At 38.0% G+C, this 20,426-nt stretch overlaps 1 protein-coding gene across 2 annotated transcripts in view; it reads right to left on the bottom strand.

Moving 5' to 3' along the window:
• Positions 1-20,426, bottom strand: part of ZEB2 (zinc finger E-box binding homeobox 2) — a 128,423-nt gene that overhangs the window by 22,277 nt on the left and 85,720 nt on the right. For both annotated transcript variants that reach the window (XM_047084708.1, XM_047084707.1), the window contains 2 exons: positions 20,024-20,281; positions 14,822-14,893 (listed from right to left, as the gene is read on the bottom strand). In XM_047084708.1, the coding sequence (XP_046940664.1) occupies positions 14,822-14,893; positions 20,024-20,281 (330 nt within the window). The remainder of the gene's footprint in view (positions 1-14,821; positions 14,894-20,023; positions 20,282-20,426) is intronic.

Genomic DNA, 20,426 nt, shown 5'->3' with positions numbered 1-20,426 from the left:
AGAATCATTCATCCATCCCATTGTTTAATAACTGTTTATTGAGTCCCTACTAATGCCAGAGAGTGGGCTTTGGGATGAGGATCCAATGGTGTTGATTGATAATTGCTTTCCTGCTTCTGTGATTCTCATATTTAGAGATATGTACATGAAATGCTTGTGGTTCTGCAATATACACATATAAACACATAAACATGTAACAGGATTGTGTGTGTGTGTGTGTATGTGTGTGCATACTTCTCAGCAAAATGTAGAAATTATGTACATATCATATAATCTGATATTTACTCACTTCATATGTCAAGGTAAAGGGACCTGAAGAAACAATCACAAATCTAGGTAACTGTGTTCATCATCTCTTAGAAAAATAGTCTCTTTACTAACATTTTAGAGGACAAGAAAACATGGAAAATTATCTTAAATTTAGTCTTCTCTATTGAATTTTTAAAGAAGCTCATGCTCCGCATTCGTTGAGGTATATAAATTCTCATGGCTACCTTGTTTAAAGTTGACTAATTAATGAACATAAGCATTTTACCATTAAAAATGCATGCGTGCCTTTCTGTAGAAGGCTTCCAAAATACATATTGGCACCAGATATCTAAAAACAGCTGTGAGGGAAGAGGACGATCTTTTTCTCATCACACTGCTACACGGCAGGCAGCCCCACAGAGCCTCGACTGCTACAGAGGTGAGCGCAGAGACAGAGAAGGCTCCTTAAGAGCGACAAAGTTTTCTTTTCTTCTTGGGAATTAGCACAGCGCCTGGGTCCATCTCTCCGCGCCTCAATGGGAGCTCCCCAAGTGTAAGAACTTTAGGAGAGAGTGGCAGAAGGAATGGGGGGGTGGGGATGAGATCTCTGCAGGATCAAATGTCTCCCTAAACAGCAGGAAGCAGCCCAGTCAGGGACACAGTCTAATTTCAAAGTGAGGTTTTATATTAAGGGATTGTGAACATCAAGATTTAGAGACTACTAACCTTGAGACAGTTTTGATTGCTATGCATTGGTACAGAATCCATGACTTTAAAGGAAAAAAAAATCTCAAGTAAATTCAAGTGTATTGACTTTTCACATTACTGTGTAATCTAAAATTTTGGACTTGGTATATTACTGAAAAGATTCTTAGACTCTGTTATGATATGTTAGAGGGGTTTGTAAAGTAAGGTGTCTTGCCCAGCAAATCCGCACTCTTTTTATATGCTTTTTGTAGAGACACACAACAACTGAGGGTGTTCTAGGACACTGGTTTTCACAATATGGTCTCCAGGCCAGCAGCATCGGCATTACCTGGGAGCTTGTTCAAAACAGAATCAGCAGTCTGTGTTTTGACAAGCCCTTCAGGGGGTTCTGATGCACGCCCAGTTTAAGAATCATTGCCCTGGGAATTCAATTATCTGCATCACCCAGGTAAAGAAGGTATTCAGTAACATGGTTTTGGGAAGTAGCTCAGAATTAGTCCCATATCATGTGGCCTTCCTGAGGATCTCTACCTGAGTTCATAACCTCTTTCTGCACTTACTAAACATCATCTTCATATCTCAATCGCTGACCTTATCACATTACGTTGTAACCCTTCGTTGACCTGCGGGCAGACTGCGTTTTATTCAACTTTGTACCACGAGTGCCTGGTACATTGCCTGGCACACAGCTAATGCTCAATAACTGAACGATTGGACCAGGTTCACGGTCCCTGGGCAACCCATTTTGGCTAGCAACTTGTGATTTTTAATCTCAGTATCTTCATCTGTGAAATGAGCTGGTATATGCTTTCTGGGGTATCCTTGAAGTTTCAGAATTCCATACTTTCAATTAATTAATTGCCCTATCAATTTGCTTTTTTATTCACTGGCTAGGCCTAAAAAGGTTCATCTATATTCTTTTCAATTAAAAACTCAAAGCAACATAGCTTTTTGATGAAGGCAACATATACACAGATTAAGATTTTGGAGGTGACTAGAAACCATTGACAACTTCACAAGGAAAACAGTGCTTATTAAATGTTTGTGGAATGAATGAAGGAGTCACTCAAGGAGCATGGGCTATCAGTTATTTCTTGTGGGAACCCTTGCTGTGAAGTGGAGATAGCTGCTGCTAATCGCAAACAAAGCTAATAAAACCACAGCATTCATCAGCCAGGAGGTATACACTGATTACAGTCTGAACATGGCCCTCCTGTCTAACCAAGTGCTACATCTGTTTTTCTGTCCTCGAAACCTCTCTTTTTCTCTAGTGTATTTACTTATTTTTTATTTTTTTATTAATTTATTTTAAAAAAATTTTTTAACGTTTATTTATTTTTGAGACAGAGAGAGACAGAGCATGAACAGGGGAGGGTCAGAGAGAAGGAGACGCAGAATCTGAAACAGGCTCCAGGCTCTGAGCCGTCAGCACAGAGCCCGACGCGGGGCTCGAACTCATGGACCACGAGATCATGACCTGAGCCGAAGTCAGCCGCTTAGCTGACTGAGCCACCCAGGCACGCCTTATTAATTTATTTTTTTTTATTTATTTATTTTTTTAAATTTTTTTTTTCAACGTTTATTTATTTTTGGGACAGAGAGAGACAGAGCATGAACGGGGGAGGGGCAGACAGAGAGGGAGACACAGAATCGGAAACAGGCTCCAGGCTCTGAGCCATCAGCCCAGAGCCCGACGCGGGGCTCGAACTCACGGACCGCAAGATCGTGACCTGGCTGAAGTCGGACGCTTAACCGACTGCGCCACCCAGGCGCCCCAATTTATTTTTAATGTTTATTTACAATTTTGAGAGAGAGAGAGAAAGACAGAGAGTGAGTGGGGCAGGGGCAGAGAGAGAGGGAGACACAGAATCCGAAGCAGGCTCCAGGTTCTGAGCTGTCAGCACAGAGCCCGACGCGGGGCTCGAACCCACGAGTTGTGAGATCATGACCTGAGCTGAAGTTGGACGCTCAATGGACGGGGCCATCCCGGTGCCCCTCTCTAGTTTATTTTTAAAAACCTATTGTACGGAGTGAACTAAAAATCTTCAAATGAGGATTTACATGACATACCTGATGACAAAACTCCTCCAACACATGAGTGTGACAGATATTATAAACAACAAGAAAACGACATGCTTTATAATAGTATGGTTCCCTCCTTTGAGTATTTAGGTGTCAATTGAATGATCTCATAAACTGATCTTGCACAATTGAGTAACACTACACATCCACTCAACTCTTGCTGAGAAATAACTTATGATCAAACTTGTGTGGCTTCTGTTACCCACATAAGAAAGATAGCTAATTTAAAGTTTTTAATTTAGGGGCACTTGGCTGGCTCAGTTGTTGAAGCGTGCAACTCTTGATCTCGGGGTTGTGAGTTCAAGCCCTGTGTTGGGTCTAGAGATTACTTAAACACATTTTTAAAAAGATTAAAAAATATTTAAAAAGTTAAAGGATTTAATTTACACTCCATGTAAAAATAATATGAGGAAATTGGAAGTTATTAAATCTAGAGGATAATAATGGTACAGAAAATTTCGTACTCTTTTTCCCACTTTCTTCTATGAGAATGATGTGATGCACAGAATTTGTATTTAAAGAGGCCAAACCACTTGCCAGCCTCTTAACCTTATCATTAATATCACCATTTTAGGGGAGCTATACCTTGACACGTGGTGTTTCTTGCTTAGGCGAGATTTTCAATCTAGGTCTAGAGTCTTTCACTGCTCTGGAGACCCCTCAGAACTCGGAAGAATCTGGTAAACCTGGACATAGCTGGCATTTCTCAGTGGTGGTGAATCCCTGATCCCACCCCTTCCCATTCTGGCTTATACTCTGCTATTATATCCTAATGCATTTTGTGAGCTATATGCAGGACTAATTACACTACATAATTTGTGGGGCCCAGTGCACAATGACAACAGCAGAACATTAAACCAAAGTCAAAGCCCTTCCAAATGTAGGGCCCTGGGTATAATACCATGAGGCAGGACTATCCCCTTCCCATGCCAACTAGCTCAGCCGGTGCTTTGTTTTCTTTGTTGATGCTTCCCAGCAAAAATTCATCAGAAGAAAGAGTACAGTGGGGTGGAGTCCAAAATTTCTAGTCTAATTTCCTCCTTTAACAGATGATACAACTAAGGTATAGATGAGGCTTATGATTCATAGAAAGTTAGACAAATAATTTCTGGAAGAGCTTGATGGAGCATTCATGTATCCTGACTCTTAACCCATTACTCTTTCCACTGTATCATAGTGACTCAGTATGAGAGAAAGAGAGAATGAGTGAGAGAGAAACCCATCTTTTCAGTTCTTCATTATGCCTAACTGATTTGACATGATTTGAAGAGGTCCTAGATGCTGACAACATTGCCGGCATTATAAATAGTTCTAAATGACAACATTATAACACCATAAAATTAGTATGGGGGAAAGCCATGGTGAATGCTGACTTCAATATAAATAAAAGATGAAATTTTAAACTTTTTTCCTTCATGTTCCTGCACTTCTGAATCCTATACACTTGTTTCATTCCCTACCCCCCCACCCCCCACCCCACTGGGCAATCCACATCCAAGTCTATTGGGGTAAAGAGAAAACATCATAAAAATTCTTCAAATTCTCTAATCAAGATGCTTACTTACAATTTCCATTTAATATTTAAGGATTTTGTTTTCTTTTTTTTTTTTTTAATTTTTTTTTTCCAACGTTTATTTATTTTTAAGACAGAGAGAGACAGAGCATGAACGGGGGAGGGGCAGAGAGAGAGGGAGACACAGAATCGGAAACAGGCTCCAGGCTCTGAGCCATCAGCCCAGAGCCTGATGCGGGGCTCGAACTCCCGGACCGCGAGATCGTGACCTGGCTGAAGTTGGACGCTTAACCGACTGCGCCACCCGGGCGCCCCAAGGATTTTGTTTTCCTACTTTAGATAGTCCTTATGTTTAATCGTGTTTCTAAAGGCACTCAGTATGGAATAACTTGATTGTAAATAAAGAATGTCTCAAGTTTGACTTAGGACTAGAGAAAAAAAAAGACCAATCCTTTATTCATGGTTCATTTTGCTTTTCCATTCCACATATTACTTGTTTATCCCCCCACATGCTTAATGATACCCTCATACATGCGTTGCACTTCTTCAGATTACATGAAACTGTGTTGTCCTGTCATAGTAATACCCCATCCCTCACAGACCTTTCCAGCGCAGCCGCTCCTTCTGTCCTCTGTCAAAGCTCACAGAGCAAAGAGGATGGGTCAACACACTCCTCAATTCACATGGCCATTTCTAACCAATGTTCCTATGTTATTAATTTTCTGTCCGTTTGTTGGTTTTGCTCACTTATTCATTAATTCAACAAACAACCTGTCTGTCAACCATCAAGGTTGTATGAACACTGTGCCCATTTAGAGGGAATTTGGAGCAGAGCAAACAACCTCTACCCTCAAAAAACCTCCAGTTTGTAACTGCAATTTTCTGAAGCTCTAAATCCATTTTTGCCATCATGGTTTAGGACGCTACTTGCATAGCTTAAGTAAGATGATACTTGTCCCCTGGTTGTATTTACCCCAGGCTGCCATTACTATCATTCTGGGAAACTTCATGGCTCAACAAATAGTCCAGGGGGATCCCGGCTTCACAGGGCTTTGAGGCTCTTTAACAACAGGGATGGTCACACTTTGGTGTGGAGCTCATCCCGGGACGATTCTATCCCTACAAACCAGAAGATTTCAACCTTCTGCCCTTCCCCATCGTTCAGTTCCTCACTCCCTGGATGCAGGTCCTTCCTTGTGATGACCAGTATTCCTGTCCATTTCACCCGGTCTTCTTTTACTTGCCTCAGTTCACCTTGGAGCTTGAAATCATTTCCATCCCTGTCCCTTATTTTTGTGTCACTCTTGCCTTGCCAAGCGAAAATCCAGCCCCGTTCTTGCCTAGAGTATCAAAAATGTCTAAAGAAACATAAATAATCATACAGACTTGTTTCAGTCCATGTTATCCAAATGGGATATTCTTTTATGATGGGAATTGAACCTCCATACACTGTCCACTGCAATTACTCTAAATTTCCATTCTTCAAGATTCCAACCCCACTCCCTTTCCTTACTGTCAATTGATCATCTCTTTTCCTACTTACCTCAAACAGTGCACACAACCCATATGACGTGAATTCTCTGAACTACCCTTAAATTCGACCAGAATCTCTATAATCATTCTCCACTTTTCTTTTGAACCTACTGCTAAAAAAGATGTGCCTCTGCCCACAGCCAAGACTACTCTCTAATGCTACTTCCTCATAACTACTGATAACTTACTCCATCCTTTACCCAGTCTCCTTTTACATTTTCAACTTTCTCCATGCTTCTCTTCTGCACAGAGCCATGTTTAACAAGCCTTTCTCCTGACGAAAATGTTCTCTGAATTTTATGGTCTTCTAAGGCTCTCTATCCTCATGTCTCCAATATTTGACCCTACACTGTCAAAAACCCTCTGCAATATTTAACACCTTTCACTTGAACCTACATAGCTTGTTGCATTTCAAATAAAACAGCTTAATCCACATATTGTTATAATATTAATAACAATAATAATGACGGTTAGCAATGACTGAACATTTATTATGTCTAACATTGTGCTAAGCAGTTTACACACATTTCCTGTTCATCTACCACTGTTTTATTCACCCAGTTGAAGGTAAGTCCTTAATGACAGTGACTATTCATTGTATTTTTCATGATGTCTAACAAAATGTCTTAAACTTCGTAGGGTCACCCTAAGTGACTATTGATCTGAATAGCTAATGAGGCTATTAATGATTTATTTATAAATTTTGCTTTCATGTCATTATGATTTTTTTAAAAGATTTTATTTCTAAGTAATCTCTACACCCAACGTGGGGCTCCAATTTACAATCCCAAGATCAAGAGCTGCATGTTGTACTGACTGAGCCAGCCAGGCGCCCCAGGATTTGACATTTCTTAAGAACACAAACTATGTCTTCTATTTACTTACAGTTTCTTTCTCAAACCTCAGTTCAAATTCTGCACACAACAAATACCCTGACGGAAAAGAATAAATGTAGGTATCTTAGTGGTTAACAAGTGACAAACATTTTATTACTTGTTTATTTGTTTGTCATTCAGGACAGGAAGAAGAACAACATATAATTCCTGATGCTAGTCAGTGATCAAGAAAAGTCTTTGACGGATTTCATCATTATACACAAATGTTGTACATCCTCTTCTACATTTAAGAAAGGATGCTAGATAAAGATGAAATGAGATAGAAGACTAAGCAATTCCTTCTTAAGCTTCATATTTTGACCTCAAATGCATTGTTGGAGCAGTGAAAAGACATCTTTCCTACAGCTTGTCTGCTTGGTTTTCTAAGCTGTCAAAGGAATTTAATGGGCAGAGGCTCTCAAAATTGACTGGTTAGTCCCTCCATTACAAATCTGTTAAATATTGCAATTTAGTTTTCTAGAGAAGAAGTTAGTGAGGAGCCAGTGTTATTGGGAGGTTCAGCATCCATTTATTTCTTAGGGAATAAAAATGGTTTAAAGCTTATCTGGAGATACAAACCAACTGGCAAAATAAACAAATCAGGGTAAGCATCTAGTATATATTAGGCAGTGCACTAGGTACTTCAAAAATAATATACCATTTAGTTCCTACAGTGAGACTTTGTACATAGGGAATCATTGTTTCCACTTTACTGATGTAGAAATGAATTTTTTCCACTCAAGTTCATGTAAGTAGTAATCGGTAAAGACAAAATTCAAATGTTTATCTGACTGTAAACTAATCTGGAGCATCCCAGACCAACATTTACCTTTCATGGGTAAAAGCATTCCTATATTATCCTTAAAAGATTGGAAGCATGTTTAATGACTACAGTTAGAGTCAACACAGTTAGTTCTTGGACAGTAATTTTATTGTGTTATGTAAGATTAAGAATGGAGACCTAAATTGGCCTTACCCAGTTTCTAGATGGAAAGTGGTAAGGTGCTTTTCTTTTCTCAGCAAAGGAAGAAAAGGCACAGGTGGTTATTAATAGCCCTTTATAACTAGAGTACTAGATTGTCTGAATAAATATAACTTACACACATTCAAAGAGGAAAACATCAGGGGCCTATTGGGTCTTGCTATGCACGTGGAACTGCGTTAATGGTAATGATCACCAAGCACCTAAGATACATCCTTGTTACTACTAGCACGTAGGCTTTATAATGCTCCTAAGTTTTTCCGTTTCTCTAATCTTCTTTGAAAATAGTGGGTTTTCCCCCCACATACTCTTGAAAATTCTACACAATAATTTTATTCTGAATTTGAATCTCATTAAAATATGGAAGATGTAAGGTTCTTTACAAAAGGGCATTCTTTGTCTTATGTGTTAAAGCCTACAATTCTTTCATTTTTGAAACATTAAAACCAATGTAGAAATATTAAATGCAATATAGAGAGTTGTTAATGTAAGTCAGGGTTTGCGGTGCTTCATGTTGTTATAAGTCAACTTTGCTGTGCTGCTAATCTAACTTGGTTGTAAAAAAAAAAATAGTGACACTGTACATTGTTCTTCTTTGCCTTTAACAAGTTGATTTCAGGACTTGAATCCTGGTGTCACTATCTGAAGATACTGGACTTAATCCCCTCCACAAGGAATGTTTTCCCATATTGTGACTTCCTTTCTCAGAGTCCATTTCTTCTCCACCAAATATTCATTCATTCGTTCGTTCGTTCATTCACTCATTTATTATGCCAGTCATAACGTGTACCATGTGTTCACTGATGTACTGGGCACTTTGAGGCAAACAGGGAATAGTCCTTTTCTTAAAGCAAATATTTTGGGGGACTTTACTAAGGCAAATATATACATTATTTATTTAGTTACCTCAACAATCCTATGAGGTAGATGGTGTGATAATATACCCCCATTTTACAGCTCAAGAATTCTCTTGTCTTCATAAAATTAACTAGGCTAAATAGGTGCAAACATTAGAAAGGGGAACAATTCAACATGCTAGAATTACTGGTGTCCACTTGAGGGCTGTGGAATTTCAGAGAAGGAAGAGACTGATGTGGTTTGGGGTGTTTAAGAATGACCACATTATGCAAATGGAATGTGAACTGGCCCTGAAGAACAGAAGGGTAGGTAGAGTTTGGATAACTGGAGGAAAGGGAGCGAGAAATTAGGGTCTCAAGGAATAGCATGGGCAGAGATTCAGAGGTTGGTATAAATGTGATTCTCTGTTGATATTACCAAAAGATTTGGTCTGATGAGAATAGAACACTGTTGGTATGAAATGGATGGCACTTAATACTGGTCTGAAGAATGTGGGTTTTGTCCTTTGGGTACTAAGAAGCAATTAAGGATTCTAAGAAGGAAGTTTGACCAATGAGAAAAGGGTTATAGGATGAATGTGGACTGAGCAAATAGAGGAGGACATGAAGGCTGGACACCAGTCAAATGTAACTGAATCTTTCTCATTTGGGAGATTGGAATAATGAGAGATGAAAATGTCTGGTTGGTTATTTCATGTCAGGTGTCAAAAATATGTCAACCTGGAAACCTGAAGGGGAAGTCCAAGCGTTGTTTGTCTCTCATTCACTCCCTCAATTTTTTTAAAAACTCTTTGTGACCTAGACCATTCTAGGATCTGTAGCAAGAAAGTGACCAAAACTCCATTACCATTTCTGTCCTCAAGTAGCTTTTAATCTAGTGGGAAGAAACATACCTGCAGGTGACTAAGTATGAGAGAAAAATTAATACATTCTAAAAGAAGACCCTCAAAGGAAGGAGTAGTTAATCTTGAGTAGGAGACTATAAGATGGCTTCCTGGTAGAGGTGGCTTTTAAGAACGCAGATGATGCTGTCAGACTAAAAAGAATGAATGGCTTTCTACGTTGATGGAAAATCATAAGCAAAGGCAAAAGAGTATAAATGGTAAGCAGTCCTTCAGAATTGAAGCATATACCAGGAAGTAGTAGTAAAGCAAGATGGTGTTGTATCAAGAGGATATCAGTTCGACTCAAATGCCAACTCAGTCTGAAAGCAGTGGAGAGCCAGGCAAGGTTGAGTACAAAGTGGAGTGGGAGATGAGTTACCATTATTCACTTGCTCTGAATTAGGAAAATTCACTTGCCCAGAATTAGGAAAACAGCTTATTACTAACTTTGTTAGTGTGAAGAAAGAATTAAAGAAACTAGGAATTGAAATGGAGCCTTGTTAACAAGGTGTCATAATAGCTCTAAGGAAAGACGAGGATTTAAATCAGGGAAGTGAAAAAAAAAACGACGGGGAGAAATAAAAGTGATATATGATATTTATGATAGTAACCGATGACTAATTAGATAAAGCATGTAAGAGTCAAAGATGATACCATATTTTCTATCAGGACAGCTCCTCAGAGTGGTGAAAAAACCTTCTGAAGTGAAAGGTTATGTCAGGTAATTTAGATTTTTTTTCCGTATCTGCCATCAGTTAGCTATTTGGCACTTTTCACGGTTTCCTCAACTATCAGAATACAATTAAGAAACTGTTCTATAGTATAGCTTTCAATTTTAGAGTTCTTGATTGAATTCAACTAAACTCTTTCCATTGCTTCTTGCAGCTTTAAACTCAGCAGAATATACGAGGACGAAGATACTTTTAGATTTTAAAGGACTTTCTATCCATCTATATGAACTTAATTAATTTCTGCTATTTAATAGATATGTAGAACTGAGAAGAAAATTCAGAGGTGTTTTCCTTGCTTTTAGTTGGGAATGAAATTTGTGTGTTGAATATTCGGAGAAAAGTACTAGACACATTATCTTTGTCTTTCCTTCAGAGCTTATTCCCATTAATAACAACACTTTTTATCAGAAACTTTGCTTAACCTGTTTAGAATGTATCTATTCCAGGGGCGCCTGGGTGACTCAGTTGGTTGAGTGGCCGACTCTTGATTTTGACTTGGGTCATGGTCTCATGGTTTGTGAGTTCCAGCCCTGTGTTGGGCTCTGTGGTGACAGTGCGGAGCCTGCTTGAGATTCTGTCTTCCTCTCCCTCTACCCCTCCCTTCCCCACCCCCCCAATAAATAAACATTAAAAAAAGATCTATTCCAATATCTGTTGATTCTGCTTTGATTAGAAAAGAAAAATGGCTATCTGCTATCAAATTAATTCCATATTTATTCATTAAAAATATATTTATTGAGAGCCTGTTAATTTTAAGGCATTCCAAATACAGAGGACAAACTGGTGGTTACCAGAGGGGAGGTGGGTGGGTGGGTGGGTGGGTAAAATAAATGAGGATTAAGAGCGAACTTATTTTGATGAGCATTGAATAATGTATAGAATTGTTGAATCACTATATTGTACACCTGAAACTAATATAACCTTGTACATTAAGAAATAGATACAATAAATTTTGAAAAATTAAAAAATAAAATTGAAAAGTAAAGTTTAAAAAAAATTTTAAGGCTCTCTTATAGGTAATGTGGTAGCCTAAGAAACAATCCATGCTCTTGGAGTTTGCAATCTAATTTGGAAAAGACAGCACATTAATTAACAACATACTACAGAATTTATGGCAAGTTTAGGTGTTTTGTTCTATGAGCATTTACTGGAAGAAGATATCGTTATAGATTGGGATGGCTAGAGAAGGTCAGCCAATAGCTGGATCGTGTAGGACTTGGGTGGAGACAAAGAGATGGTCCATTAATAAGCAATTTCAACCAGAAGAGATGTCTTATTTCAATTCCCCATGTATTTAGCAATCAAAAAGATTCTGGGGAAAAGAAGCAGTAACTTACGGTTGTGAAGAAATACATATTTACTCTCTAAAAGGGCAGAGTTATAAACTGAAGGTCACCAGGAAATTCATAATTAGCAAGTCCAATGTATTTGTTCAGCATTCTTTCAAATGTAATTATTTGAATCTTTTGATTGAATTGACCATTCTCTACTTTTTGAATCTTTCTTTGCCTTCTGGCTGTTTAATTTTTCTCTATCTTAATCTTTTTTCTTTCAATGAATTTGATTTTTCTCCCTACCCACCAGCAACCCTGGCCTCATCTTTCTAGCTGTTTCAATAAATACACTCTCAATTGTTAGTTTCATAGTCCCATGATGGTAAATACTATCGGAATATATTTGCATCACTCTCAAATCTCTATCTCTAGCCCTGACTTCCTGTGTTTCAATTCCTCATTTCCAATGAGCATGCTCATATTCACATCCATATATAACTCTTCTATGAAGATACTTACGTCTAAAGACTAACTTAAGGTCTTCTCAAAATGGGATCCTCCTTTTTATCTTTTAATCAAGTATTCCCATGTTCTAAACATGAAGATGTGTAATCTTGAGGCCATTTTGAATCCATCACCCAGAGATTCAACTGTTTGTTAAGAAACCATGCTGCTAATTTCACCACTGTCACCACCCTAGGTCAAGCTTTTTATCACTTCACACCTGAGTAACTACAATGACTTCCAGTTGGTCTCGTTAAGTCTGGTTTTCCCCCACAGAAATCATGGTAGTATAACATGACACAAACTCTTGGGTCTGGTGCTTTACATTCTCCACCAGCTGGCTTCAACTTAAATGTCCAGCTTCACTTCCCATGAATCACTTCCTAGGACCCTCTGATTCAGGTGAATCCATTTACTCACTATCCTCTGAATAGATTTCACAGTGTCCTTTATTGGCTCACATACTCTTCTGCTAGAAAGCCCTTCCTTACTTCTCTATGACCACTGAAAATATACTTAGTTCAAATTTCCCCTCTGTCATGGAGCTTTTTCTGAATACTTATCCCGTAAGATTCCCCCCACTTTTATGATTTGAAATAATTATAGTTCCTACCATTTGTTGCACATTTATCACATATTTTTCTTATTGTTCTGTTTCTTCCTTGTGTGTTAGTCTCATCTTCCAAATTAAATAATAACCATGTCTTAGACTTCCTGGCCCATCTTCGACCACACACGCACCAATCGTGAATATATAGAAGATTCTCAGTGAATACTTTTTCATTTATTTAGTGACTGAAAACATATGAACTCTCAGGAAGAGTAAGTAAGCATCAGAAAAAGAGATCTTAAAGCCAGGTAAAAGAACATTCATAATTGATTTTTAACTCTATTGAACAGGAATCATTTTTATTAATCTCACTTTAGACTTCAAGTGTATAAAACAGCTAGTAAATAGTCACTTTGTGGGATAAATTTACATTTGTGTCACTCAAATGTCTATAAAGTTGATAAAAGTTAGTGTTTATTCACGCTTGAAGTTGAAATTTGACATTTATCTTTGAAAAAATCATGAAGCCATTTTTGATCCCATGAGTTGGGGCATTATAGAAAGTATCTAATTTATGGTATCTCTTTATTATTATGTTTTTATATGAATTTGTTATGTCTTGTCTCTATTTTATATGATGATTTATATACCCTGCAACAGAGAACATTGAAACTAGAAATATTCTCAAGAAGCAGCTAGTGTGCTTCAGGTGGGGAATTCATTTCTCAGGTGGGAAAACGGGGTTCCAAAGAGGGTAACTGACTTGCTCAAGGTCACAATCTAGCTAGTTATTGCCAGAGTTATACCTAAACACTAAGATTACTCTTTCCTAATTCTATACCTTTTTCGTAATCCCATAGTGCACAGTCTCATTCTTTGTACCTTAAATTGACATGCTGAAATATAAGAAACATTACAGTTGTTCATTATTTCTCTTATTTTATACCGAAGAAAGTGAATTAGTGCCTTGTAAGTTATTAATAAGAACATTCTAACTAGAAGCACAGCATGAGCAGTTTATTATGATGTGTATCAACACAAGGGAGATATGACTATTGTCTGAATTATTTACATTTCAAAACTTCGCAAAACTGTAACATTTTTCCCATTGGTGAGTTGAGTGGAAATACTTATGTGATTTTTGTTTTGTTTTGTTTTGTTTTGTTTTGGAAGATAACCTTCGACTGGGCACTAGGTTCATATTTGTAATGGCAGTGTGAAGGATTGTTTATAACACCAAAAATAATTAGCCTTATCCAGGAAAAGAGAGATAAACGTAGTGAGTCAATGTACATTTGCACTGGTGACGTGAGAATGCAAGGCAAGACGCTGTTCAGTTTTGGGGGAGGAACATGGAATGTCACAACTGTCCTGAAGTCCCATTCCACAGCAGGAGCAGAGTAAAAGAAAAGACTGCTTACTGCTTTCTTACTGTAATTTTTTTTTTAGCTTCATTAAAAAGAAGTGAAATTGTCAATTCTCTATAAAACTTCTGCCTGGAAAACATTATTTAGAGGAGGTGGAAGGTACCGAGAATTAACAGTGAGGAGAGAATAAAAAGGAAGTCAGATGATCAATTTTTGTGAGGAATGTACATGGAAATTTGGTTTGTCTTCCTGAAAAAAACATTTACAATCTAAATTACAGCATATCATTTGATTTCTCGATGACTGATATCAAGTGGTGGCCAGAAGAGGCATATTACATTCTAATTTTAAGATTATTTATGCACCCTTTTAAAATAAAAATTACTACCAGAAATTTTCCCAACTCATGCTTTGAAAAAAATATGTTTATCCAGTTCAGTTTTCTCAACTTTCACAGGTGAATCAGGGGTTTAAGAATGAAAGATATATTTGCTGAATAAAATAAAATAAAATAAAATAAAATAAAATAAAATAAAATAACATAAAATAAAAAAGAGAACTCTGATTTGAAACAAAACAAGAGACTTGTAATGTCTGACTTAATTGTTAAGTCATGGAGATCCAAATGGAGGGGCCAGTGTTTCTTTTCCTGACTCACCAAATCCACATGACACAGGACAAATTTGATCTTGGCAAGGTAAACACAACTTACCTGTACCATTGTTAACTGCGGTCTGGATCGTGGCTTCCGGCCCCATAGTGTCATAGTCTTCCTTCATTTCTTCTGTGGGGGAAAATTATCGTTAGCATTTGAACACTGTAGAAAGGCTTACTATACTAAGCATGCCAACCACAGGAACAAGGAAGATTCTTTTAAAGGAAACAGAGAAAAGGCTTGTTGTAAACCTCTAAACAATAGCTTTGTTCAGGCAATTGAATGAATCCAATAGTGCTAGCTGCACAAGAACTTATTTACTTTAAGCATTACTGCAAGCTGTGAAAAACAGAGGTGCTTCTTTGGGGCAAACGAAGGGCTTTTCTTCTGGTGGCAGCTCTCGGGACAAACAGGGGGAAAGATATTATTTTTTCCATACGAGTCGAAAGCAACGAAGGGTTTGTACTTAGGGAGAGGCATGCTAGTTGCTGGGCCTCTGGTAACTCAGGAGGACTCATGGCCAGTCAGAATCTCATGCTTTCTCCCCTCTTGGAGGAGCTATGATGGGGGCCAATCTGTGCAGGCATATCTTTTTAAAACCTAATTCTACATATCAAAACTTGAAATTCCCGGTTTATAAAACACACATCCCAGAGGTCTTGAAAACACCTGTTTCACTGTTTTATATAAACTCCTAAAACATACCTTCCTTAAGCTTTTCCCTACCCTTCCATAAATATCTTTCTTCCTTATCATTTAGGCTACCGTATAGAATTGCAGTCATCTTCTGAGGAAAAACGTACAGGGGCAGCAAGAGCTCAATGTGGTGATGAAGATGAAACTATGTTAACACGGAGCTTGAAGATGCATAGGTGATAAAAGGTTGTTTTCCACAATGGCAATATTTTGAATTAGGGAGAGTTTGCAAACTGGGAGAGCTCTAGAATGTTCTGCCTCCCAAATTATGGAGTATGTGAGAGGGCGGAGAAGGACAGCTGACAGTCAAAAATCCTCCAAGTCAGTAAATTAAACGCGGACTTTAAAAAATTGTATTTTGACAATAACAAGGCTAAGGAGAACCAAACACGATCCAGGATAAATATCTCTCTGATCGTCATTTGACTTAAAACCAGAGAAACTTTATAAATAGGACTCTGCAAATTCCCAAATTTATCCTGACCATTCTTTGCTTATCACATTCTAGTCATAATTATCTGGTAGAAAAACAGGTTCTAGCAAATGTTACAGCAAAATTAAAATATATGTTTTACAAGTTGTATCCTGCAGCCTCTCTGTTTATGTTATCAGAACTAAAAAAAAATCATGGGCCTTTTAAGGTAAAACACACAGATGTATAAATAGATGCTTATTTAATGCTACTACCCATAACAGTCAGATGATTTGAATGGTATTTGTTTAAACTGTAGGAGCACTTTCATTTGTCTCTGGCCCTGGACTTCTCTCTCATTTAAGGAATATTTTCGCAGGGACGTTTTGCATAAAACATTTGGAAGTTCAATATACAGCCATATTGTATTGTCAATTGTAATAATTGATCGGTTGAAAGGCTCCCTCATCCGATATTTTTATCAGTCTCTGGAAGGAATTAAATTAAGGTATTTCTGAGAAGTTCAGTGCTGGCTATAAATATAGCTTTTGTGTGTTTCTTCCTCGCTCATCTCATGTGATTTCTGGTAGCCAAGAGTCAGAACAATCATAAGTTTTCCATCTGAGAGATCAAGTCACTGAGGGGAAAACAGTTAACAGCATTTTTTTTTTTTTTTTGCATAATAGTGGTAATGTTCAAGATTTCTGCTGCACTTCCTTCCTCATTGTCATTTTCTTATGAAAAAGTAAAGAGAAGTTACAGTAGGTGGTTGCTTCCCAAATTATTAAACGCCGGCTATACAAATGTGTAGTTGGCATCTTGTGGGTATCACGTTCTGTGGTAATACTTTGGCTATAACCTTCTTTTACCAGAGATTATGCAACTGAGATGGTGTCACTCTTACCTAGAATGTACTTTGCCTCAACTTACTGAGAATCAACCTTGCCTTTTTGGAATACCAGGCTCAATTTATTATGATGAAACACTAATCCTTTTCAGGTATGTTTTTGAAATACCACATATATGCCTACTTGATGAAGTTTCATGTGACTCCACATTCAGAAGGCCACAATAATAGGTCGGTTAAGAATCCCTCCTCTGAATTCATGGCAATCCGGGCTGTCCTTCTGCCTCACACCCGACCTTAAACATTTTCCAAGACAACTCTGACTCAGCATACTGTGTCTAAAACCACACAGCATATTTGTTTTTCAAACACTTGTAAAAGTTTGCATTTTCCAGTCACCCTTGGGATGGAGGTTTGTAAAAATAAAGAGCACTTTCTTCCTTAAGATGAAGAATCCTTGAATAAGCACAAAGAGGCCAAGATGCAGGTGATTTATTTAAGTCTGTGTCAATGATAATGATGTCATGGTTTCCAGCACACTGTGTCCACCCCATTGTGGGACGAAAGAATGTCAAGGACAATTCTAAACACAAAACTTGGATTGTGCTGGAACCGGAAAGGCACAGTAAGAACTCCATTGCACTCTTCAGTTCAAAACCTGCATCCTGCAGACAAACCACAGAAAGCCTGCGAGAAAGAGTAAAGGACAGGGGGCTTATCTCACAGTAAAGCTATGTGCTGAGGTACGATGGTAGACAGCCAGGCACCAGGGATAAAACACTACTAAATAAAACAGCACCAGAATTAGAATTATTGTCTATATTGTGTGTTTTGAACAATAAATAAGAAAAATATTTTATCAGAAGAAAAATGTGTTATCTAAGAGTCAGGATAAACAATGAGTAGCTTTTTAAGACCAATTTCTTTTCATGAGACATCAAGGCACCACATCAGAGCACTTTTGGAACAATAAAAAAAAGAACAATAAATCATCACTAATCATTAGAACTAGACAGGTAATAGCCGGGTAACTTTCTTGGTCCAAATAGCCAAATGAGATTAGGGATTTACATTTTATTTAATTATTGTGACTCCAGAATGCTAGTTTATTTACCATAAAGGTAAGAGCAAAGAACAGCCTGTTCATTTGTGTCACAGGCACCATTAACTACAGGTGATAACAGGGTCTGTAATGCATTCATATGGATTATTGTATATTAAAACATTTAGAATTATGATCCATGACCAGCACAAAAAGCTGCCATGATCCTGAACTACTACAGCTTGACATGACTGTTTTGGCTGTTTTTCAATTATTGATCTTAATTTTTTAAAATTAAACTTTTTTTTTTAAGAAGTTTGGAGCCGTACATTTGTTATATCGTTATTAATTATTCCTTTAAGGGTGGAAATTCTAGTAATTGGTCCTTACCCTTGATTTCTAGATATTAAAATTTAAAGCATCAGAACATTCATTCTTATAGCCCTGCATATCTAGTTCATTAACAAATATGAATAGCTAACACCAGCTCATTTAAATAGTATGTCTTACATGAGTTCTCGCCACACTCTGTTTCTGTCACACTGCTCCCAAGAATCATTGGCTCTTATTATACATGTAAATGGCTATCATAAAAATAAAAATTTCATTTAAGATTGTTAATGACTTCTGCAGCAGTCAGACTTCCTTTAATGATCATCCTCTGCCCCTAATTAAACGTATTTATCTTTCAAGCATCTTTGGCTGAGTTCTCCCTCATAGTTGAAAATCTCAAACCTTAAGTCTTAATGGATATAACGATAAATGTTTATGTGTAGGATTGCTGAGATTCGAGAAACCTTCACCGAAAGCAAAATTGGAAACAGAAAGAATACAAAACTTGGCACACTAATTTAGGAAAACGAAAAACAAATACACTACACTCAAACTGCCATCGGTCTTGGGTTTTTTTCTTTTTTTCCACATTTAATTTTCTTTAGTGGTGGAAATGCTTTTATTATCCTCCTTCCAGTATACCAAACAATTACCCTGCCTATGTTCGATGTTTTATAGTCTGCGACATCACAATAGCATATAGGTAGACTCTTGCGTTTACTTCCCTTCCCACCCACTTCGCCTATTTATAAAAATGCTATTGTTATTTATATCGTGAGAGAAAAAACAAAGTGGGGTACATCATGACAGCTCTCCTTGAGTCTTGGGAAGAGAGGTGAAGGAGACACTATGGTTTGAATTGGAGGAGTCCTTAAAACATTTTTTTGCAGGCCACCTCACCGAGTAGAGATGAGCAGAGGGAGTTTGAGGGCATCCGATTAGTTCTCTTTGATTTTGTTAATCATTTCATACCTTAGTGCTATTCCATCCACATGAATTTTAGACCAAGACATTTCCATATGCAGAGTGAGTGGCCTGTGAAGTCTGGGTCTGAAGATAATTTACCTTATTTTTATGACAGTTGGCCTTGGAGCGGTTTTACTTCCCTAGAGATTCCCACCAAACAGCAGGAATCATTATCAAGTACTTAACTGTTAAATAATAAAAAAAAAGCTACCTGACCAGGTGAAAGTGTGAAATCACATTCACACTTAACAAAGGGGAATGATTAGATGGTTGAATTACAATAGAAGGTGTCAGACAGATGCTGAAACTACCTTAAACTGACACATACTTGGTCTGTATTGTTATATAATTTCCACACAAAATTTTCAAATATATATTAGTTGTGAGTTTTTATGTCTGCTTCCATTTTCTATCCTGAAAGCCTAGATCTTGAGCATGTTATATAAAGTGCACATTGTAAATGGGGTACAAATACTTCACACGTTGTGTGTTTAAAATGTCGTTCCGGGGTGCCTGGGTGGCTCAGTGGGTTGAGCGTCTGACTCTCGATTCTGGCTCAGGTCACCACCCCGGGTTCGTGGGATCGAGCCCTGTGTCGGGCTCTGTGCCGACAGCTCGGGGCCTGCTTGGGATTCTCTTTCCCTCTCTCTCTTTCTCTCTCTCTCTCTGTGCCTCCCTTCCTCCCTCCCAAAATAACTAAAAATAAACATTTAAAAATAAATCAATATAAATAAATAGCATGCAGTTCATATTCAACTTGTACCCAAACTGAAACATAATCCCTTCCTAAGATGTTAGTACTGTAAGGCGATAACGCTACTATCACTCCATAATCTGTCACCAGCTTTGGTATCTCTAGTGTGCAAAGAAATATTTTAATTATCTGATCATGGCCGTTCCGCTAGGTGGTAGAGGTCAGCTGAAGATGGCACAGGAAGGGGCCAGGTCGTTTTAGACGCTTACCTGGACCATCCACAGAGGCTTGCAGAATGTCGGCGCCGTGCCAGGTATGTTCCACTCCACCCTCCCTTATGTCATCTTCCTCTTCTTCTCTCGGCAGCAGAGCTTGGCTCACGTGTGGGGAGGACTCATGGTTGGGCACGCTAGCTGGACTCCTCTCCTGGTCCAGAGGGTTAGCAATCCCGTCCTCCTCAGCAATCTGAAGCTTGTCCTCCTCATCTGTCTCCGAACCTGTGTCCACTACATTGTCATAGTTCACCACTGAAGAGAAAGCACAGAACACACTCTGTCTAAACACGTTATTGAAAAATATCAGTCGCCCCTAATTGTTCAGTTGAATGGAAAATAATTAATATTTTCATCACTTAATTACTCAACCATGTCAGGAAAATATAATTAATATCTT

The sequence above is a fragment of the Lynx rufus genome, unplaced genomic scaffold (genome assembly GCF_022079265.1).
Source record: "Lynx rufus isolate CCGP_SWC_20201006 ecotype Redwood Valley unplaced genomic scaffold, mLynRuf1.p SCAF_2, whole genome shotgun sequence".
Classification (NCBI taxonomy): domain Eukaryota; kingdom Metazoa; phylum Chordata; class Mammalia; order Carnivora; family Felidae; genus Lynx; species Lynx rufus.
This window is presented reverse-complemented; position numbering and strand designations above follow the sequence as displayed.